Source organism: Myxozyma melibiosi (genome assembly GCF_037950935.1).
Source record: "Myxozyma melibiosi strain Phaff 52-87 chromosome Unknown BZA70scaffold_5, whole genome shotgun sequence".
Lineage (NCBI taxonomy): Eukaryota > Fungi > Ascomycota > Lipomycetes > Lipomycetales > Lipomycetaceae > Myxozyma > Myxozyma melibiosi.
Window position 1 is genome coordinate 765,819 of NW_027042919.1, and position 21,833 is coordinate 787,651.

The window sequence follows — 21,833 nt, forward strand, 5'->3', positions numbered from 1 at the left end:
GAGTCGAAGTCCAGGCCTAAGCGAATCTCAGTCTAATCCTGGATCCGCAGTTCTTGTTCTGGGCCCCAAAACACCCGTCCGGAGCCCTACGCCGCCGGTCCGAAACCTGCCGCAATCACACTTCCCGCGCCCCGATCACCAGTTTTCCCGCTGCCTGCTCCGCAATAACAACAACGCGCACGGTCTTAGCTTGACGCGTCGAGGATCAAAACATTGAGGAGTAGGACTATCAAGATACTACAACTACAACTACAACTACACAACACAGCTACAACTACACAACACAGCTACTACACTACACACATGGACGAAACAAAACTCCAAATACAAACCCACACGCAGCCAGACTCGGTCCACCCCGTGACGCAGTACATCTACCCCTGCTCCGGCTGCAAATCGCGCGTCGTGCGCAACTCGCGCGAAGAGCTGCTCGCCGCCTTCACCTCGGTCTCGGACGGCCAGTTCATGCGCTCCTGTCACCGTTGCCGCGCAAAGGGCATCCAGAACCGCAAGCGCCGCCGCGAGGAACTCAGCGAGCAGCAGACCGCGCAGGCGGTCGCGGCCGCTGCTGCTGCTGCCGCGGCAGCCAGTTCGGGAGGAGATATGGATCCGGTGCAGATCGCAGAGGCAGTGGCGTCGGCTACGCAGCAGTATAAAGCAGCAGCGGCGGCGGCAGCGGCAGGAGGTCCAGGAAGCAGCAACCCCGGCGAGGACGACGAGGACGACGAGGAGCGGCAGCACGGCGGGACGGTGGACTACCTGAGCCGGTGCACGACATACGAGGAGTTTCTGAGCTCGCTGCAGGAGTTTATGGTGACGCACGACCAGCATGGGGAATTCGACATCAACCAGCCCGCGGCGCGGTTCCGGATCACGCTGATGAGCGAGACGGTGCTGCCGAGGACGGAGACGTGTCCTGCGCGGACGGTGGACGCGGTGACGCGCGACACGCACGAGAGCCAGAAGTTGGCGGCGCTGATGATCCGCGACGCGCTGTATGATGCGACGGGGTATTTTTTCCAGCTGCGAAAGGGCGGACGGCCGCACCCGGACGGCGGAAAGTACAATTTCAGCTGCTCGCGGGCGGAGGAGCGCAAGGGCGCGTATGACCGGACGAAGCGGATGCGGGAGGGCGGCGGCGTGCGACAGCGGCGGACAAAGACGAGGGAGTTTTTCAAGTGCGAAGGGCGGGTGATGATGTGTTTTTCGAGGACGAATTCGTGGATCACGTTGGCGTATGCGCATCGGTCGCATCCGGAGACGCCCAAGATCCACGAGAAGAAGGAGAGGAGTACGGTTACGGAGGAGGGACTACCGATTCAAACGAAGACCACTCCGCAGCAGCAGCCACCGGCGCCGACAGCAGGCCCAACGGTTTCGTCGCAGTTACAGCAGCATCAGCAGCAGGCACAGCACCAGCATCTGCCGACGCCGCAGCTACACCATCTACAACAGCAGCAGCAGCACCATCACCACCCTACGCAGCAGACACACGGCCTGCTGGCGGTGCAGCAGCACATGCAGCAGCAGAGCCAGCAGATTGATCCCGCGCTGATGGGGGCGGAGGCACTGGCGCATGTTTCGCAGCAGCACCAGCAGCAGCAGCAGCAGCACGGGACGTACCCGGGCCAGTACGGGAGTGGATAGGGCAGATCATGTGGAGCGATAGCAGATCGTGATCAGATGACGGCTGTGCGCGATAAGACGAGGGCGAGGACGAGTCAGGCCGAGTAAACAAAAGCGCGGGAAAAAGGACCGAAAGAGGCAGCTTCCTGATTGAGACTAGCGCCAAACCGCCACAGGCGATAGGCGCCGATAGTGAAAGTAGAGTGTGTGTGCAGTGATTGTGTGTGTTTATGTGTATTAGTATTGTTATTGTGTATTCTGATACTATTACAATACAATAACAGCAACTCCTTCCTCTTAACAACAGCATCTTCCGCCCTCGGACTAGACCGACAACAGCGAAATCAGCGCGCGCGGATTGGCCGAGCGGCTTCACGCGAGCCCATCTCTGCACCGCCTCACGTGGCTCGGTCGGCGGCTGTGGCGGGTGCAGCGCCTTCGTCTATCTCGAAAAGCTTCTGTCTCGGTCCTCGTCCTCTTCACCACCGGTTGGTGATTGCTTTCGTTCTTCTGTTCTGCTTCTCGTCGTTGTTCTCTTCTTCTTATTCTCATCATCATCATCTTCTTCTCCTCCTCTTCTTCTCCTCCTCTTCTTCTTCTCTTCTTTTCCTCCTCCTCTCTCCTCCTCTCCCATGTACTCCACCATGCAGTCCCACCCTAAGCTCTCCTCCGCCTCCCATCCCTCCCTCGTCTCCCCATCCTCCTCCGCCTCCTCGACCGCCTCCTCCTCCTCGACCTCCTCAATCATCAACAGCCCGCCCGTCCTCACCGGCTCCTCTCCCACCTCCGCCCGCTCGGCCTTCATCACCCCGCCCCCCCTCCGCCGCCCCACCTGCGCTCGCTCAAGAAGCCGCTCTACCGCCCCGCCGTCCTCCGCTACGGTACCTCCCTCAAAGTCAACGACGTCGACTGGTCCCAGCAGCTCTTCTGGGGCACCCTCCCGCCCGTCACCGGCCCGCCTTCCCGCGCCCACTGGGTCCCCGACGACTCCGTCTCCTCCTGCAAGCAGTGCCCCAAGGCCTTCACCTTCTGGGAGCGCCGGCATCACTGCCGCCGCTGTGGCCAGATCTTCTGCGCCGCCCACTCCTCCCACATCCTCAGACTCGACCAGAAGAACGACTTCCATCCGTCCGGCACCCTCTCCCGCACCTGCGACTCCTGCGCAAACGACTTCAACCGCACAGTCATCGAGGCCCTCAACTCGCAGGACGCCTCGCTCTCAAACATCAACTACATCACCTCCATGGTCCGCAACAGCAACGACCACGCAAACAACTCCTCCTCCTACGGCGGCGCGAACCTCGATCTCTCTGACGACGAGCACTCTTCCGCCGTCACAACCCCGACCGCAGCATCTACCGCCGCCGCCGCCGCTACGCCTTCCTACTTCTCCTCCCGCTCGGCCACGCCCGAGGTCATCGACGGCCTCGACGCCTCGCGGTCCTCCAGCAGCGACTCGAGCCAGTTCATGGCCGACTCTAAAGCTGCTGCGCTTTCGCGCCAGATCCAGATGCGTGTGCAGCAGCAGCTCGGCGGGCTCGCGATCCCGCACCAGGGATCACCGGCTAGCTACGGAGCCCACGTCGCGGCCACGCCCTCTGATCGCACCGGCAGCTACGTGCCCACGGATTGGAACTGGAGTACCTTCTAATCACTCTACTTCCTGATCTTTTCCTGATGCTCGACATCATCAGAGTTGACATTCAGCGCATATACACGATTCATTCTACAATTTCCCTTTCTGGCGTCTAATGGTTATATTATTTCCTCTTACATGAGGCTGCGAGCGCTTTAATCTTTCTTCTTTTTCTTCTACTTTTCTTCTTCTACTTTTTATTCTCTTTTTCTTGGATACGGTCAATGAACATGATAGATCTTTATGGCGTGGTGTACGGATATACTTGCTCGGTGCTGCATACATTTGTCGTGCCATCTCCTTTCGAGCTGTATGGCTTCTCTTCTTGCTTTCTCCTTTATTATTCTACATTGTGGGCGTTTATTTGTCTTCTGTCTTTGTTTTCTTCTTCGCCTTCTTCTTTATTCTTCGATAGTCTCCTTTATGTTCTCCTAATCGTAATTATATTGCCACACGTCTGCCTCCGACTCGTAATCATATTCTCCTAATCGCTTCATCACTGCCGCATCCGTGAGCCTATCTCAAACTCCGATAGCCTTAACCCTCCTCCTCCACCACCATCACCACCTCCTCTTCTTCCTCCTCACATTTACAATTCTTTGATTGCGGCAGTGCACCACTGATCGCTGGCTTCTTCTATCGCCGGATCGGGCCTTCCCCTTGTCGCTCGCTCGCCTGACTCACCGCCTCTGTTCGCCTGTCGTCCCGTTCGCCGCCGGAGCCGCCTTCGCCTTTCTCTGGCCTTTCCATCCCTGTCCTGTCCCTGCCCTCCTCCCGCCACCTCGTAGCGAGCTTCCTCTTTGTCTTTGTGTGATTTGTCATAGATTACATAACAAGAATAGATTACTTAATGAGCCGCACCGTCATCATCTCTGATCCCATCTCGTAGTCGTAGACAGCGTAGACAGCACAGCATCGACAATGGCCGACGATCCGTACGCCGCCCTGGCTGCCTTCCTCGCGGCCTCGTCAGACGCAAAAATACCCTCCGCACAAGCATGCCAGCTCTACATCTCCGCGCTGCGTCTCGCAGGAACACCCCACCCCGGCGCGCTGACCGCCGTCTGGCCTGGCATCGCGCGCGTGCTGCAGTTCAGATCCCTGCCCTCCGAGACCGCGGCCGTGCTCGTCGACGACGTGATTGATCCGATCGTGGCCTCTGGCTCACTTTCTTGGACTGAGGTATGCGCGGTCGCGGGATCGGCTGATGTCTTGATTGGGACTGTTGCGGCGGATACGCACGATAAAATCAGACAGGCTGCCGTTGGTTTTCTTTCCTGTTTTGACTTTGCGACGGCGGCAGAGGACGAGAGCGAGCATGTGCTTGCTGGCCTCCTTGCGCTCATCACGCGCGAAAAGCTCTCGGAAGGCGTCGTCGCGCGCATAGAGAAAGCAGTCGACAAGTTCCTCACGCACCCCACCTCCTCCTCCGTGCGCCCGCTCGTCATCAGACAGCTGAGCGAGATCCGGCTGCAGTTTGGCAGCTCTGCCGTCGTGGCCTCGCGCATCCAGGGTCTCAGTCTGATCATCCTGCGGCACAGCTCGGCCGGCGTCGACGATGTCCCCGAGAACCTGATCTGCTTCGCCGTCGCGTCGGATGATATCCTCGCCGAGCTCGTCACGATCCAGTTCTACGAATCCCTGCTCGAACTCTTTCTCCCGCCGTCGATCTTCTACTCTACAAAACCTGCATACCTCGAGATCGCAGACATATACACCTCCTCCTCCGCCATCGGCCTCGAACGCACCGCCGCCGCTCGCGCGCTAGGCAGGCTCGCGCAGACGCGGTCCGAGATCTTTGCCGACATCGACGCATCCCTACACATCACCAAAAACCTCACCCTCCGCGACGACTCGGACCGCGCGATTCTTACCCTGGTTCCGGGAGACTATCTGGCCGAGCACAATCCCGCCCTGCTGCGCGGATATCCAATCACCAGCGCCTCGCTCGTCGACATCACTTGTAACCTCATGCGCTCGGCTCTTGCGCGCAGCCTTCTCTCCTCCTCGCTTACCTCGCAAAACCTCCTCCGGCTACCCGTCCCAGACCTCCTCCGCGTATGCAAAGAACTTGCGTCCGCGTCCAGCGGCGACGGCAGCAGCAGCAGCAACAGCGGCGCACAGATCCTAGTCTCGATGCCGGGCGTCATGGACGTAGTTCTCTCCAAGAGCGGCAAGATGGGCTACGAGCTCATGCGGCTGCGCGGCGATGTCGTCGACGCGCTGTATGAGGTTAGCGAGGAGTTGATTGGGCCTTATTGGGCGGGCAGGATTCGCGAGGCGAAGATGAGTGGGACTTGGGGTACTAATGATTCTGATGTTCCTGCGGTTGAGGTTATGGATTCTACTTCGTAATGTACGTCTGCATCTGCATAGTAAAAGTCTGTGTTTATGTACAAAAATATATTCTTTATGATCTCTTAGAATCTCTCAGCGGTCCAGACAGCTGCCCGACATCCAGCTTTGATAGTCTCCGTCAGCAATATATACGGCCTCGCCTTCTCAGCATCATGCTCGACCGCCGTCTCCAAATGCTCAAGTTCATCATCCCTAAACCGACTAACCATCTTCGCCAACTCCCTCAGCTCCTCGCTCGCCCTTCCATCCTCCGCCACCGCCGCCTCGCTCTCGATCAGCGCCACAAGCTCCCGCAGCTGATCGTTATAATGCCCTCCAATCACAGTCTCGACCGCGAGCGTGCACGCCATCGCGGCTTCTTTGCCCATCACCGCGGTCCCGACGCCGAGACCATACGCCGCCACCGTCCACAGCGGCGAAAACACAGACGGGCGCACGCGGTGCGTGGTCTGCAGCGCGTCAAAGGTCTTGTGGTGGTAAACTTCTTGATCCCACATGTGCGCAATCAGCGGCTCCAGATCCGGTCGGGTGCGCTTGAAGACCGCGTGTTGGCCTGAGTAGATCAGGTCTGCGCCCAACTCGCCCGCTTGGTCGACGCGGATCAGACGCGCGAGAAAGTCCCGCGTGCGTGGGGACAGAGGCGGGAGTTTGCGGTCGCCTGCTGCTGGTATCGGTGCGGGAGTAGGAGTAGTAGAGGCCGAATTGAATCGTTTGCCGCTGCAGCTGCTGCTCAATGCTGCAGCCACTCTCCTGCTGCAGGACTTTGTCGACAGACTGCGAATCATAGCTGCGTAGATGTTGTCTGTTCTCGAGATACCCGCTGCCTCGGAGTGAGCTGATGAGCTGATCGACCTGATTCGAATGAGGAAAACCCCTGAGAATTAAGTCACGTGCACTCATCCACCAAATGAATTTATTACTCGAGGTATCAACTCCACCACCTGCACCAACATTTATAGATAAGTTACAGGAGAATGACGGCCGAGCATGGCCCGTCTGTGGCGATCGTGTATTTCTCTGAAACCGGCACCGCGCAATCGCTAGCCGAGAACCTATGCAAACGCGTCCTGCGCCTGCGGTTCCGCGCCTCTGTCCTCGACGCCGACGACGTCGAGCGCGTGTATAGGCTCTTACTCACGCCCCGTCCTGCCGCCGCCGCTGATGATGACACTGACTCTGTCCCGATTGTGATCTTTGTCTGCTCAACCACCGGCAACGGCGAAGTCCCCCGCCACGCGCGCCGTCTCTGGCGCGCCCTGCTGCGGCGGAAACTAACCAGCGCCGCCTGCGCGGGCATTCAATTCACCACCTTTGGCCTCGGCGACTCTGCCTACGCGCGGTTCAACTGGACGGCGAAGAAGCTGCACAAGCGGATGTTGCAGTTAGGCGCGTCTGAGTTTTGCACGCGCGCCGAGGGCGACGAGGCCGCGACGGGGGGGATTGAGGCGGCGTATTCGGCGTGGGCGAGTAGTTTTTGTGAGGAGTTGAGTAGGAGGTTTCCGTTGGCGGGCGGGAGTGTGCCGATTCCGGAGGACGTGGTGTTGTCTCCTCTTATGCCGGTGTCTGTTTTGGATGACGAGGTGGCTGTTGTGGATGAATATTCTATTCTTCAATCGCGAACGACAGCGGCTTCAAGAGTCGGTACCGTGACGTGCAATCAACGCATAACGCCCTCGACCCATTTCCAAGACACGCGCATCTTCAAACTATCCCCAGACCCAACCCACACCTTCCCCGCACTCACTCCAGGCGCAACCCTCTTAATCTACTCCCGAAACAACGACGCCGACGTCTCATCCCTGATCGAGTCCCAGAACTGGACACCCGTGGCCGACAAGCACCTTTCGGTCCCGCCCGCGGTCCGCAAATGGGCTACCACGACGCCGCTCACGCTCCGCAGCTTACTCACGTACCACCTCGACATCACGGCCGTCCCGCGCGCGACGTTCTTCGACACCCTCAGCTTCTTCTCGCGCGGAAACGAGCAGCAGCGGATAAAGCTGAAAGAGTTTGGCGACGCGGGAAACGAGGAGTTCACACAGGACAGATATGACTACGCCGATCGGCCGCGGCGGTCGGCGCTCGAATGCTTGACGGAGTTTGATTCGGTTAAAGTACCGGTTGAATACGTCCTCGACGTGTTCAGCCAGCTACGCCCTCGGCAATACTCTATCGCAGGCTGGACACCCTCCTCCTCTTCCTCTCCCGAGATCGAACTCCTGATTGCGATAGTAAGATACCAAACCGTACTCCGACGCGTCCGAAAAGGCGTGTGCTCGACATACATAGCAGACCTCTCTCCCGGCGCCAGTTTTCTGTACGAGATCAGCGCGCCGCAAACTACGCCGCCGCCGGCGGATAAGCCTGTGGTTTTAGTCGGGCCGGGGACGGGCGTGGCGCCGTTGCGGGCGCTGATGCAGACGCGGCTAAGGGGGAGATAGAGGGCGCGGGTGGAAGTGCAGAGTCGGTGCTCGTGTTTGGGAATCGGTCGCGGGCGGCGGATTTCTACTACCTCGAAGACTGGCACACTGCCATCTCTCCCGCCGAGGAAGTAGACGACGCCGGCATCGTCACGATCTCAAGCAGCAACGGCACCAGCAGCAGTCCAGCTACGGTCTACGCCTGCTTCTCGCGCGACGGGAATAAGCTGCGGTACGTACAAAACGTACTCTCGCGCCCGGCCATCGCTGCGCATGTCGCAGACATGCTTGTGAACCGCGGCGGCTACGTCTGGGTGTGCGGGAGTAAAGGCAAGATGCCGCGGGCGGTGCGGACGGCGCTGGTGGAGGCGCTGGATGGGGCGACGGGTGGGAATGGCGAGGGGTTTGTTGCGGAATTGGATCGGAGTGGGCGGTATTTGGAGGAGACGTGGTGATGGGTTATGAAGATTGTATATATACAGATGTTGGAGAACCTAGAGAAAGAACAAACGCCGACGTGGAATATCATCACAGCACATCCAGATACCATACACGTAAAACAAATACACGTAGAAAGCAACGAGAAAGCAAAAATCACTTCTTAAGCCACACCTTCCCGCGACACCGCTCCGCCCCGCAAAAACACTCCTGCAACTGCAACGCCGACCGCGAGACCCCCTCCCCGCCTGCCCCGCCCCCCGCGCGACCACCTTCCTCGTCCTCCATCGAATTCCCGGCGATGTAATCAAACGTGAGCTCGGTCAGCGGCTCGATGTCCTTGACCGCGAAGAACGCGGCATCGTACAGGTTCGTCACGTTCTTGCTCTTGAAGACGGAGACGATTACGAGGTTGGGATCGCACGAGTGGTTTGCGAAGCGGGCGACGTTGCCGTAGGTTGTTGCGTCGATGCTGTAGAATTCGCGGTTGTAGCCCTTATCTGGTTTCTTTGCGCCGTTGGTCGTCTTCTTGCTGGACGAATGTTTTTTCTCGGGCGGCGGCAGCGAGTCTGCGCCGCCCTCGTCGTCCTCGCTGTCAAAGAAGAAATCTAGGTCCATGACGTACGACATACTTCCTCGCGAGAGATTCTCGTACACAAACGAGCGGTCTTCGGCTGATGCGAGCGTGATCAGCTCGCCGTAGTATGCGATGACAAATTGGCCTGCTTGTATGAATTCCGGGGATCGGAGGCCTAGAAAACGTCAGATGAGCTCGAAGAGGAAGATAACGAGGTAAATGCTCACCCCATCCTTTCTTTGCCGTCTTGAAGATCTGTAGACGGACTTGCCGCCCTCGCTGCACGACCCGGTTTGGACAATTACTCCCGCACGCACAGTTATCGTTACACTCATACACCTCGTCTCCCGAATACTGCAAAATCCCCCCCTCAAGATACGAAAACCCCTGTCCCGGCACCGCGCACTCGCACTCATTCTCCACGCACACGCCCCCGGGACAGCTGCAGCCGACATAGAGGCTCGGGTCCGGCGGGACCACGGTCGGGTGGTAGTACAGCGAGCCGACAAACTTGAAGTGCTTCTTGATCGGCGGACAGGGCTCGTCGTCGACGTCGTTGTAGACCGTGATGGGCGCGTGCGGGTTGTCGATGTTGACGCGTTTCAGGAACGTCTTGCGCTCGGGGTTGTCGTCTTTGCCGTCTTTGACGAGACGGAGCTGCGGGGGGATGTATATCGTCAGAATCAGGTCTTGTAATTGAAATAAGGATTTTTTGGCCACTGACATTGGATTGCGCTTCTGATGCTCCTTTCGAAGACGCTCTATCATTCTCCACTCTCACCGCTTTTGTCCTTTACTCACAGAAAATTAGCACACGCACAGAAAACCCCTCTTATGTCATCAAAGGCAAAATAAACCACATACCGAACAACAACCGTCCCTTCCCTCGTCCGCCGTTTAAGAAGCGCGACTCCGTTCTTTTTCTTGTCGTACAATATAGCCTGCATCGTCGCCATATGATCATCGACCCCTGCACCAAGCAGCACCAAGCAACAGCAAGCAAGCAGCAACGAAGCAACGAGCAGAATGCGGATTGAGAGGGCGCGGATGGGTTTGGGCGATCTCGATATACGCGTCGAGGGGGAGGGGGAGGGTGTAGGGTGGGATGCGAGAAGAAAGTTTGTTTTTCAGGGGGTTCTGTGGTTTCTTAAGTGAGTTGTGTTTTATATCAGCGATGATGATGATGGGGTTTGTGAGGATGGTTCTTGTTTTTAGAGTAGTTTGGCAGTGGAGGTGGAGGTGCTTAGTGGAGGTGTTCAGTAGAGGTTCAGAGAGAAGGCGTTCTTGAGATGCTTCGGATGCTAGGATGGTCGCGATAGTCCTGCAATACTAACCATCAGACTCCTCCTACTTCACCAACTTCTCTCACCCACCAGTACCTGACCGCGCGAACTATTGCGCGAAGAGTACACTGACATACTCGGGCGGGATATCGACTGCAGCTTCTGTGATTCAAACGATTGATAAGAATTGAGAATAGTGCTTCTACGAGATCAAAAGCGGTCAATGATAATCTGGCTCTTCGATCAGTTTGCAGTTCACGGCTCACCCCGCCACTCATCCCCGCCGTTTCTCAGATCTCTTTACATCAGACGTTCAGAGTCGAGAGACGCTGCCCAGTTCGTCTTCTAGTTCACGGTGTTCAGCTTCAGAATCTCTAACTCGCCCTCCATCAGACCTTCCCTCTTGGTCTCCTAAACTCACTCCCTACCAACCTCCACACCCATCGCCGACCTCCATCCACCGTCCTCTGACTCACATCACCAAGCTGACCTACTCCCAATCCCGCCTCTCAACTCCCTCCCCCCTCGTGCCCTGCGCATCCGCACCATCAGCACACACCCAGCTTACAAACCACTCCCACCTACGTCATACCCCTGCGTGACGCTCAACTCCGGCCGCCGGCGGAGGCGCACCTTCGTATTCGCGTGCCGGCCGCATAACCCGCGCGTCTGCTGACCTGATATGCAGTGCGTTAGTAAGCTCATTGTGAAATGTTACGTCAGCGGGCCGGGCTTACGCGTAGGGAGATAGCCGTGCGTATGTTCTGGACGGAGGATATAAGTTGATGCTCGGATCCTGTTTCGAGCTCGGGTCTGGATCAGATTCTTTGTTGTTGTTGCAGCTGATTGTTGTATAAATACTTCTGTCTGCATATTCGTGGTCTAATCAACTACACTTTCATCGTCTTTTACCTACACTCACTACCCACCACCTACATCAACATGGGTCACGGACACGGAGGAGTAAGCACCCCCTCACATTCCCACCCTCACCACTTCCCCTTCCACACACACACTAACACTCTACAACAGCACGGCCACTTCGGCGGCGGCGGCGGTTTCCACGGCGGCCACGGCCACTTTGGCGGCGGCGGCCATTTCGGCGGCGGTTTCGGCCACCACCACGGCCACCACCACGCGCGCTTCGGCCCCACGATCGTGGTCGCTCCGCGGCCGTACATCGGTCCCGCGTACCCGGTCGGCGGGTATGCGTATGGCTCGGTTGCGCCGGTGTATGCGCCGGGGTATGTTAGACATGTGCATTCTGAGCCGGAGTGTTGCTGCTGTTTTTGCTGCTAGAGATGAGAAGAGGCGATATCTGCGCGAGTGAGAAATCACTTTTCTCTCATATGAAGCGCGCCTCTGTTTCTTCATCTTCTGCATCAGCTCTCTTGCTCTCTTGCAAGACAACACACTCGTTTGACATCTTCGTCATCGCGGCTGCTCGACACCCGTACAACGAACGCTCTACAAATGTGACATTCGAAAAAGAGCACAAAAGTGTCATCTTGCTGAAATCTCTGCATCTCTGTATGCCCTCGAGAGCCTTGTATATCCATCTATGTACACAATGCCTACATTTCCGGGTACACTTCTTGAATTTATGAGATCAAATTCTTTCTTTCTTTCTTTCTTCTACATTGCATTTTTATTATTCTACGACCGGAGGAGTTTAATGGTTTCTTCATTTTCTTATATTCTTTGGAGCGTTTGTATCATTAGTGCCATGATTCATGACCGTGATGTCCTTTTTTATTCTTATTCATACACATGTTGTCATTATAGTACATAATACATATATACACCCAAAACTCCAGACCCTATAAAAACCCAGCCCTACAAAAACACTCACCATCACCACTCCAACTCCCTCCGATCAACACCCATAACAACCCCACTAACCCTCCTCGCCCGCTGCAACTTCGCCAGCTCCCGCACCCGCGAGTAATACACCGCGCAGTCCTGCGACACGCAGCCGATCTCGAACCCGTTCGGCGCACCCGTGCATGCGCGACAGAGCGCCTCGAGCTTGCGCGTGTTACGCTCGTGCTCGCGTTCGCGGGTTCGGACGGTGTAGATGCTGCTGGGGAGGTTGGTGCTGCAGGACTCACACATGTCTATAATATCAAAGGTCAGAAAAACTCATATACCAGCCCAAGTAGTAAGATATTAACATACCTCCCTCCGAGGACGCAACCCGCCCACAAACAACACACCCACTCGTCTTCATATACGAATGCAACGTCATCCCTTTCCCCTTCCTCCCCGCCCCCGCCGCGCCCTCCAAAACCGCAGACGCCGACCCCGAAAACTGCACAACCTTCGGCATCGTCTCATACCACTGCCGCACATTCGCACCCACCAGATTGAAAATCCGCTCGAGCGGCGGAATCAGGTTCTTTGTGATGTAGTACTCCGCGTCCAGAAATAGCTGCCCGCTACCGTTCAGCAGCATCTCCGGCGCCACGCAGCGGTCGACTAGTCGCGACCCAGGCGCGCCAGAGACGACCACGTACGGGACTCGTTCGCCGTACTGCGGCTCGGCGCGAGCGTCTTCGTGCATTTTCTTGACAGAAATCGCGGCGCTGGGGGGTAGAGTGGGACCGCTGTAGGTTCCCAGTTTGACGGCTTTGGAGAAGCAGAAATCCTGGATCGAGACGTCGCCGCTCATTATCTTGGTGCATTGCTCTGTGAAGTATGCTTTCACTGCTGATAAATCTGATGTGCGGAATAGGATCCTGTAACCTGTTAGCTTTCGACATGCATAGTCTGAAAATTAACAGAAAAACTCACCTCAACGCCTTTTCCTCAATCTTCTGCTCAGCAGGAGTGCCATCCCGCCTCACAGTCTCGATCCCCTTCGCATCAAACACCGGCTCCTTCTGCCCCTTCGTCTCGTACATAAACCCCACATACCTCTTCTTCGCCATCAATATGCACGGCAAATACACTTTCTCCAACTTGAGCTTCACCGGCTGGGGATACATCGCCGTCACGCGGTCCGCAATCTCCTTGCCGATATCAAACGCCTCGTCCTTGGTCCGCCCGGGGATATGCACAAACATACTATCCGTATCGCCATAGACCACCCGCGCACCCCACTTGCGGTCCGTGTTTATCATCTCGATCGCGCGCTCAAGCATCTCCCTTCCCGTCTCGACGATCGCGTCCGCGAGCTCTGCGCACGGCATCCGCCCGGAAAACGAGGCGGACGTGTACCCGTACGTCACGACCGAGATGAACTTGAGCGCTTGCTGCCTGTTGCCGAGCAGTCGTCTGAGCGACCCGTTCTCCGTGCGCTTCATCTCGTTCTTGACCATCACGCGGGTATCAAGCACCTCGGAAAGCATCTTTGACAGCAGTGACCTTCGCACTGATTTTTTCAAAAAGACCAGGCCGTTGGGTGATACTATATGACAATCAGCACTCCCGTCCAGTGAACTTCGATCTCAAAACCACTCACTATTTATATAGTCCTTCAAATATGACAAAAGACCTGTAGGGATCGCGAGGTCGTTCACAAACCCTAGTTTATTCCGTCCATTCCACTGTTCGACGCGCCCCAGACATGTAGAGTAACTACCACCGTTAACCTCTAATCCGTACTAAAAAAACAGGAGAAGCACATACCAATAATTAAACGCAGTAATAATCGAAGGATACAAAGACTGGAAATCCAAAATGACAACGGGGCTCGTGAAAAAATTACTATCCGGCTCCATAACAATCGGCAACGCAACCAGCGCGTTCTGCCGCCCCACCTGCGCCCGACTCGGCGAGACAAGCATAAAGTTCTCCGCCTTTGCGATCCGAAACATGAGCGATTCCACTTTATACTGCGAGCCGCGGGAGATGACGGAGTAGAAATCGACGCCGAGAACGCGCGCTTGCTCGCTCGTGCGGTCGATGATCTCTAAAGTGTCGAGGAACTCGAGGTTCAGCTGCGCGCGCGTGACACAGCTGCGGATAACTCTCTGCATTTTGCCCGCGGTTTTCGACTGGTACCATTCCGAAAGCCGTTCGCTGTCGTAAAACGGGATCCGTTTCTTCAGAAAGTGAAACGCGCAATTCTGCAGCGTGTACCGCAGCAAATCCGCAGAGCCCTTCAGTAATCGCCATAAATTAAGCACATGTCGGCCAGTGGTATGGATCGACGACGCATGCGTTGCGCCCCAGCGGTCTGCGTTGCTGCGACTTTCTTTGGGAATGATGAGTCTTGAGAAATCTTCGCTGATGTCGTATTCGTACTTTGCTCTAGAACGGTCGACCAGATAACCCCACGACGAGTTGTGAATCTCAAAGCCAGCAAGAATGTCAGGATCATGCTCGCGAATCTTGTCAGTAAGAGTGTTCAGCAGCTCCAATTCTGTAGACACAACGACAAAATCATCAAATCCCGACAACTTTGACAAAATAGCCTGCTCCTCAGCGTCGTCTGAGACCGCAATCATTCCCCTGACCAGATCGTCGGTAGATGTCTCGTAATCCTGCTTGCTCGAAGGCTGAAATATCCAGACGACGAACGTTACAGGGTCGAGTTTCGGGTCTGGCAGAAGCTTGCCCCGCGAGTTGACATGAAGTTCCAAGCTCATAACCGACATCGCTGTCGAGGAATATTTAAAACTCAGAGACTCACGGCGCCGCGCTCGATCGGGAGATATCTGTGTAGGACCGGTGATCTGAATTCTGTCAGTACAGCGAAACATATTACACAACAATATTGATCATACCTGACACCGCGTAGCAGCTCGCGAAGCGGGTTTCACTTGCGTATCCTTGGACTCACACAGCCACTTTTGAACAGCAACCCTCGAAGGTGGCAGATCAGCATACTGCCAAACCCGCCACCTGCAGTCTTTATTGTCCCGCAAACCAGACTCAGACCTAACACCTGCATTGAAATCAGGCAGATACCGAACCGATTTACCCTCCAGCTTGAACTCGCGACCACCGTATTCACGCGCAAAAGACGGAACGTCGTCGTCGTTTCCGTAGTACGCTTGCTGGTACAAACTTTTTGGCTCGGGCAGTGTTTTCATAATCATCGACGGCTTAGGAGGAAGTTCAGGATTGGCCGCCAACTCTGAAGTAATACCAAAGCTGCGACGAATATCTGCCTCGAGCTTGGCGAGTGCCGTTTCTAGATTTGTCTAGTTAGAGTTATGAAAACTAGAGTCTGCTGATAGTAAAGAGAAGTCGTACCTGGAGTTGCACTAACTGCGGAATGCATAGACAACCTCGAAAAAGTAAATGAATGCTGCGACTTCCGCCGTTTCGGTGCAAGAGACAGACTCTGCGAGGATTTCTTTGAACCTTGTGACTGACTGTGTACTAATTTTGTGATTTCCCCGAGTTCGGTTATAGATAGCTGCGTTCGATCTGCTCTTTTAGCTGTCATGCTATGCGTTTTTCTCAAGTCACTAGGCGAAGCGTCAGACGCAAGAACTTCAGGAGAAGTCGTTATGTTTGACAAAGATTCAGAGGTCGAGCTATTTGCGAGCGCCTACGAAACAGTTAGAACATGACAATGTAAATGCACTAGACAATCTACCAACCTTGCGCTTCAGCTTCGTTTGACCCATGGCAAAATGAGTTTCTGTGTCATCGCTCGTCAGAGGTTTTGCGTCTGATTTCTGGTCGTCGATAGCAGCTAACTCTTCGGGGTCCAGCCCGTCCCAGAAGCTGTCTTCGTACGTTGAATCCGCGGAGAACGTGTTTTGTTTTTCCGACGGACGGAGAAACATATTGTCAACTAGATTGAAGGCAGTCATGATACCCTGATCTGAGCTCGATAGACGGAAAGGTCCTTGCTGTCTGACAGCCTCTGCATCGGCATTGATTGCTAAATTCAGCCTCTTCCAGAACCGGCTATCCTCTCTCCAGTGTATATCTGCTCCACGTTTTGCTTCAGGTGTAAGTGTGTCAACCTGCTTATAGATATTCAATAACTTCCGACGCGACCGTTCATCTTTCCACAGTTCAGCCGTGCTGGTCATATATTTATAATCATCAGGCAGGGGATTTCTGAGCTCGATGAAGTCCTGATGGAGGTTTCGTTCTTTGATCTCGTATCTGTTCAATATATCCTGCGCCTGTATATCAACTTCAAGCTCGCAGTAGGACGCTCTCTGAAACTCAGAGGGATCGGAGAGCAAGGTGGGCGAGATTGAATGACTGTCCCATTCGAAATGTTTGACGGCGCCAAAAGGGCTTGATGCGGGAACAGGGGATCTGAAGCGCACGTCGGAAAGGTTCATCCATGCACATCCGTAGAGATTAAAGTCGATGAAAAACTGCAAGAGATATGGAATATGGGCCTCATAGACGTCGAAGGGGGATCCAAGTACAGCACCATTGCGCAGAAGGTCAGCCAGGCGGTTCATCAGACCTGGATCGAGAATGTAGATCTTGAGGTAATAGCTCCAGCCGACATGGAAACCGTAGAAAGGCACGGCTTTGCAGAGAATGATGTTTGCGACGAATGTGTTTTTGGAGCGGCGATTGTTCAGCGAGACGCAAAAGGCGGAATTGATACCCGCAGTGAGGGTTTTTATATAGTCGTCAACTGGAAGATTTGAGAGACTGTTAGCTGAATAGAAATAGCACGATCAGTTTGGTAAGACTCACCCGCTGATCTGTCGAGTGGACCGCGGTACTCGATAAACAAATACGGATATACACCATGTATGTGCGCGCACACTTTCTGGCCAGTGTCTGCATTTCCAAAAACACGTATAACTGGTACAGTGCGGAACTTCTGGTCGGCCAGGTCTTTCAGAGGACTCGCGTCTCGATCATAAGAGGTTGCAGGCGACTGGTAGGTGTCGAGACAATTCAGCTGCACTCGGAAGATTGGCAGTTGTTGATCTACTGACGCATTTTTGGCATGCTCGTCAATACCAGACATCATAGGTTTTGTAGATCATATACGCGAGTCATAATTAACAAAGAAGCGCGTGCAGTGCAGGTGTTGCAGCAAGATCCGAGAAGCAAGAATTAGATGCTTTGTTTACATTAAGGGCCGTGCGCCGACGTCTGGTGTCCTGTGGTTAAGGGTTTAATCACGGATCCGCTTTGATGATGATAAATCTGTGATGCGAGCGGTTAATGAAAAATTCTGCTGGCGTCGGTCCGTGATAAGTCCGTGATATGAGGAGGGAGAGGAATGCAGCTGAGAGGGGATATGGAAGAATAATCCGGATGGTCACATCTGGATGCTGCTTCCCCCGTAGTTGCGCCCGTATTTCGCGTCTGCCAGTCTAATACACGATATATGATCTACAGGTATCACTCACTGCTTCGCTATGTAGAACGGTACGCGCTTTAGGTCCGCATAAGCCCGCGAGAGGCTGGATACTGGTGGACGACTAATTCCGCAGTGAAGCGGGTACGTCGTTGACTCAGCAGTGATACCGGAAATTATTGCGCGAAAACACGGTGGCCGGTGGAGGACTAGTCTGCAATAGGGTGCAGCGCTAAGCCTTAAGCTAACGGTTTCTTAACGCATATGACTTACGAGCAGGGAGCAGAGAAGACTGGCAAATGACGAGAAGAAGATAAAAACAAGACGAGTGAATGATAGACGTGTATTTATCTTCCCTCGTCCGTACCGCCGACTAACTCTCGCCGAACAGTGTACGCTCTCGCCGCCGGATGACAGCCCAGTTACCAGGGTCGCCCCAATTTATTCCCGAAACAAACCAACGTCAGCTCGTCGGAGCCCAAGACAACGTCGACGACGACGCGACGACGTCGGTGTGGCGACCGCCGACCGGCAGTCCACGCCGGCCAGCGCAGTGTCTGTGTCTGCGCGCCGGCCTGCGATATGCGTACGTACAGGCCTCGAGCAGAAGGTTATGTCACCGTCAGCTTCAGTTGGAGTATTAAGTCACGTGAAGGTATTAGTACGCAGGCAGCAATCTGCTTTGGCAGGCGCGGGGAGCGTGCGGCAGATAGAGTTCGAGATGGAAGTGGCTGTCGGAAGGTGGCGAGGGTGCTAGCAGTAGTAGCAGTAACAGTAACAGTAGCAGTAACTGTAGAAGTAGTAGAAGTAGAAGTAGCAGTAGCATCACCATCATCATCACTGTTCGTCCGGGGAAAACACCCGCAGAAGCGTTTCTCGAGAGAACTGCCGACAGCGAAGTGCGCTGATGCGAAGTTCGCCGCCGAGACACGCTCAGGATACGCATGCACGGCCTGAACTCTACCGTTTCCTGCTTAGAGACGATTGCTTAATGCTCTCCTGTACGTACCCGTTGCTAGCTCACTGCTCAGAACGCTGCCCGGTCGCTGCTCGTTCTCTACAGCTCTGCAGAGCCGTTGCCATTTCTCTTCTACGCCCTGCGCGTGCCTGCAATTGGTGCTGTGATATCCAGCCAGGCGTACTGGGCGCGTGCAAGAAACTACATTCACCCCGCCGCAATGCGCAGTTCATCGCCATTGCAGCTCATCTGCTGCTTGCTGTATTAACCGCATCTCTTGACTGCATATCTGCACGTCGTCTAAGCTCTTAGCTGAGCAAGCGACTCGCAAACCTTCTGCTCCGGTACCCAAATACCCCACCTGCTCTGTACCTTCGGCTCGTATATCTGCCAGCAGCTTATTAGCACCCGCCTGGCTCAAAGCCGATGCTGCAGCACTCGGCCTCCATGCGGCTTCCTACCACCCTCCTCCTTTTCTCAGTCCGCCTCTCCTGTTCTGCCTCTCCTGTTCTGTTTCCCTCCTCCTCATCATCATCTTCTTCTGTTTCATGGTATCCCGTCCTGCATCCACAGACAATGACTGTCATCTGGATCCTGACTCGCCGCGCCCGCCTCCGCCGCCGCCGTTTGCTGTCCTACTTCCTAGTGACAGCCGTTGTCTTGACACTCTTCCTTCAAAACCGCACCATTAACTCTTCCCCCGCCGGCCCGCGCGACGGCACCTACGCCAGCAACCTCTATGCCTTCTCCAACAAAGTCTCCGCTCACCTGCAACGCTCCTGCCACCAGATCCTGGGCTGCGACAAGCCAGCCGACGCGTCCCTAACCACCACCTCCTCCTCCCTCGTACCCTCCCCCACGCCGGTCGTGATCTCCAAGGAGGAGCAGCGCAAGATCAACGAGAAAAAGGCCAGATGGGAAAACTTTGCCGCGCAGTACCGACGCAATCGCGAACTGCACTTCGACCCCAATCCTCTGAAGCAGCTCGCGTACTGCTCCAGCAAGCAGAAAAAGCCCGGCGTGCACAGCAACTTCCTCACCAACGCCGTCACCGACGAAGGCACCATGGCGCGCGTCGAGTTCCTCTGGGGCGACCGCACTCCCCGCTACAACCCCAACATCCTGCCATACCCCCCCGGATCAAAGTTGCCTTACCTCGGGATCGCGCGCATCAGTCCGCTCAGATCGTTGTACCACCACGAGCTAGTTTGGTGCGACCTCAAATGGATCCAGTCGCGAACAATCGGACGCACAATGCTCGAGTGCGACGGGCGGGCAAAGACCATCCAGTTTGAGAAGGAATGGCCTACTCCGCCCGGGCTCTGCAAGACGATCCCGTTCCTGTCCCTCATGCAGGGCCATACCGATCCGCGAGTCTTTTTCTCGCCGCGCGGAGAGCCGCTGATGGTCGTCGGCACGAACGGACGGCACAACTGTCTGCATCAGTACGTCATCGATCTGCGTGCGGTGATCCCAGACCTGGGCGCCAAAATGAAGCTCGAGAATGTGCCGGTGCGGTACAAAAAGCTGACCGAGCTCACGCGGCCGGTGTTATCTGAGGTCGAAAAGAACTGGTTCGTCATGTACGACGAGAAGAACGTCGGATGGATCCAGCACGACACCAACCGACGCACCGTCTCGCTTCTCGACCCCCCGCCGGCAAAGAAGAAGGGCGCTCTACCGGAAGTCGTCAATATTGGCAACAAAACCCCCAAGGTTGTCACTTCTCTGATCCAGACCTTCAAGGACAAGCGAACTTCGGCCAACGATCTCCACCAGGCATCCAACACTCTCCGCGTCACGCTCTGCGACTTCCCCTGCATCCCAACTATCCACAACACCGTTATCGTCGAGATTCTGCATGTCAAGTACAAAAACTTCTACGAGCTCTTCTATCGACGCTTCGCAGTCATCATGAACGCTACCGCTCCGTTCGACATCATCGGCCGCACCGGAAGCCTGCACTATGCCGGCGTGGACGAGAAGACAATGGTGTACACCGTCTCCATGATCTGGGACAGCCAGCACTACGCGCGCCACGAGCCCTGGGACGAGAAAAAACACGGCGGACAAGAGGTGTGGCGGGTTCTCAACGAGCGGGACCGCATCAACGACGAGAAATGGCAAAAGAAAATGGAAGACCGCGATCGGAGACTGAAGCAGGAGAAGGAAGAGAAGCGGAAGCAGCTCATGCGCGAAAAGCAGGCTGACGAAACGGTCGAGCAGGAGCGGTTGCAGTCCGAGCGCACTCATATGGTCAAGCAAGAGGAAGATGAGCTTGAGTCTGAACGCGCGGCGAGCAAGAAAGCGGACGACAAGGCTGAAGCTGATGAGGACTCTGGCTCCTGGGCAAGAAGAATGAGAAGTGGAATTGAAAAGCTGGCGGAATTGCAGGTCAGATTCGGCAATGGGGCAAACTTCTTCCAAGCCTTTGCTTCTGAAGACAGCGTGTCCAGTACTACTGCTATTTCTACAAAGACTCAGGCTCCTGTGCTGTCTACTACAACGTCTCAGACCGCAGACGCCAAAGCGACCATCAAAAAGCGCGAAGTTCCCAACACGCTCACCACACTCGTCACCACCACCACGCCTTCCACCGACATACCAAAAGCAACAACTACCCCCTCCACCACGCCAGCCAAGAAAGAACAACCACAGCCCGCTCTCGTTCAAAACCCGTTCGTCAACCCATACTACCACGGCTGGCTCAACGACGTCCTCATGATCAACTTTGGCATCAACGACGCCGAGGCTGGTTTCTTGCATGTCACCGCTAGAGATCTGTTAGACTGTATACTTGTGAATGAGGGGTAGATCTGATTGATTTGTCTGCATTGCTTGCTTATGTATCATTTTCGCGTCTTGTTTCCATCAGATCTCATACATGCTTGCGTTTTTTCTACATCTACATTTGTACTTACATTTGCGCTTTTTCATGATTTATTATTAGACACTCCAGCAACCAAAACTAGCTGCGTACTCTATATTGTATAGTTAATGTATAGTTAATCACTCTTCTCATTTCTTACTGCTCGCTGAGATCAGAAACCCTTATGGTTTATGTTTATATCCGTTACTCTACTACCCTACTCGATCCAGCTAAACCCTATTGCAGAAACCCTAATAAATGTTTGGCCCGCCACATCTGAAGAGAGGGGAAACCACAACAATAATCACAGGGTTTCTACAGATATCTGTATCTGCATATGCGTCTGCATTTCCGATTTGGTTACTGATAACTTCTAGGGACTGAAGTCTGACTGCTGCGCGTGCAGTTTCTATATTTTCTGATTT

At 55.0% G+C, this 21,833-nt stretch overlaps 8 protein-coding genes across 8 annotated transcripts; 5 read left to right on the top strand and 3 right to left on the bottom strand.

Annotated features, from left to right (window-relative positions):
- Positions 1-22: 22 nt before the first annotated feature.
- BZA70DRAFT_164277 (uncharacterized protein) lies at positions 23-1,883 on the top strand. Its single transcript, XM_064909811.1, has one exon. It carries the CDS (start codon positions 304-306, stop codon positions 1,645-1,647), a length of 1,344 nt encoding a protein of 447 aa, XP_064768626.1. The 5' UTR covers positions 23-303; the 3' UTR covers positions 1,648-1,883.
- Positions 1,884-2,270: 387 nt separating this feature from the next.
- Positions 2,271-3,277, top strand: BZA70DRAFT_289514 (uncharacterized protein; the record flags this gene model as incomplete). Its single annotated transcript, XM_064914120.1, has 2 exons — positions 2,271-2,387; positions 2,474-3,277. The coding sequence occupies 2 exons, from the start codon at positions 2,271-2,273 to the stop codon at positions 3,275-3,277; spliced, it is 921 nt and encodes a 306-aa protein (XP_064768627.1).
- Positions 3,278-3,725: 448 nt separating this feature from the next.
- Positions 3,726-5,635, top strand: BZA70DRAFT_278513 (uncharacterized protein). Its single transcript, XM_064912607.1, has one exon. It carries the CDS (start codon positions 4,184-4,186, stop codon positions 5,615-5,617), a length of 1,434 nt encoding a protein of 477 aa, XP_064768628.1. The 5' UTR covers positions 3,726-4,183; the 3' UTR covers positions 5,618-5,635.
- BZA70DRAFT_278514 (catabolite repression protein CAT5) lies at positions 5,636-6,564 on the bottom strand. Its single transcript, XM_064912608.1, has one exon. The coding sequence runs from the start codon at positions 6,403-6,405 to the stop codon at positions 5,683-5,685; it is 723 nt and encodes a 240-aa protein (XP_064768629.1). The 5' UTR covers positions 6,406-6,564; the 3' UTR covers positions 5,636-5,682.
- Positions 6,565-8,720, top strand: BZA70DRAFT_278515 (uncharacterized protein). The gene is made up of 2 exons (XM_064912609.1): positions 6,565-8,013; positions 8,052-8,720. Exons 1-2 carry the CDS (start codon positions 6,595-6,597, stop codon positions 8,493-8,495), a joined length of 1,863 nt encoding a protein of 620 aa, XP_064768630.1. The 5' UTR covers positions 6,565-6,594; the 3' UTR covers positions 8,496-8,720.
- On the bottom strand, positions 8,635-9,781 carry BZA70DRAFT_238091 (uncharacterized protein; the record flags this gene model as incomplete). Its single annotated transcript, XM_064910433.1, has 3 exons — positions 8,635-8,950; positions 9,017-9,230; positions 9,283-9,781. The coding sequence occupies 3 exons, from the start codon at positions 9,779-9,781 to the stop codon at positions 8,635-8,637; spliced, it is 1,029 nt and encodes a 342-aa protein (XP_064768631.1).
- Positions 9,782-11,956: 2,175 nt separating this feature from the next.
- On the bottom strand, positions 11,957-17,705 carry BZA70DRAFT_164489 (DNA polymerase zeta, catalytic subunit). Its single transcript, XM_064909812.1, has 9 exons — positions 16,966-17,705; positions 15,894-16,903; positions 15,541-15,841; positions 15,069-15,478; positions 13,969-15,017; positions 13,802-13,917; positions 13,132-13,747; positions 12,517-13,076; positions 11,957-12,455 (listed from the first exon to the last, which is right to left on the bottom strand). The coding sequence occupies exons 1-9, from the start codon at positions 17,246-17,248 to the stop codon at positions 12,193-12,195; spliced, it is 4,608 nt and encodes a 1,535-aa protein (XP_064768632.1). The 5' UTR covers positions 17,249-17,705; the 3' UTR covers positions 11,957-12,192.
- Positions 17,706-18,550: 845 nt separating this feature from the next.
- On the top strand, positions 18,551-21,568 carry BZA70DRAFT_278526 (uncharacterized protein). Its single transcript, XM_064912610.1, has one exon. It carries the CDS (start codon positions 18,966-18,968, stop codon positions 21,351-21,353), a length of 2,388 nt encoding a protein of 795 aa, XP_064768633.1. The 5' UTR covers positions 18,551-18,965; the 3' UTR covers positions 21,354-21,568.
- The last annotated feature ends 265 nt before the right edge of the window (positions 21,569-21,833 follow it).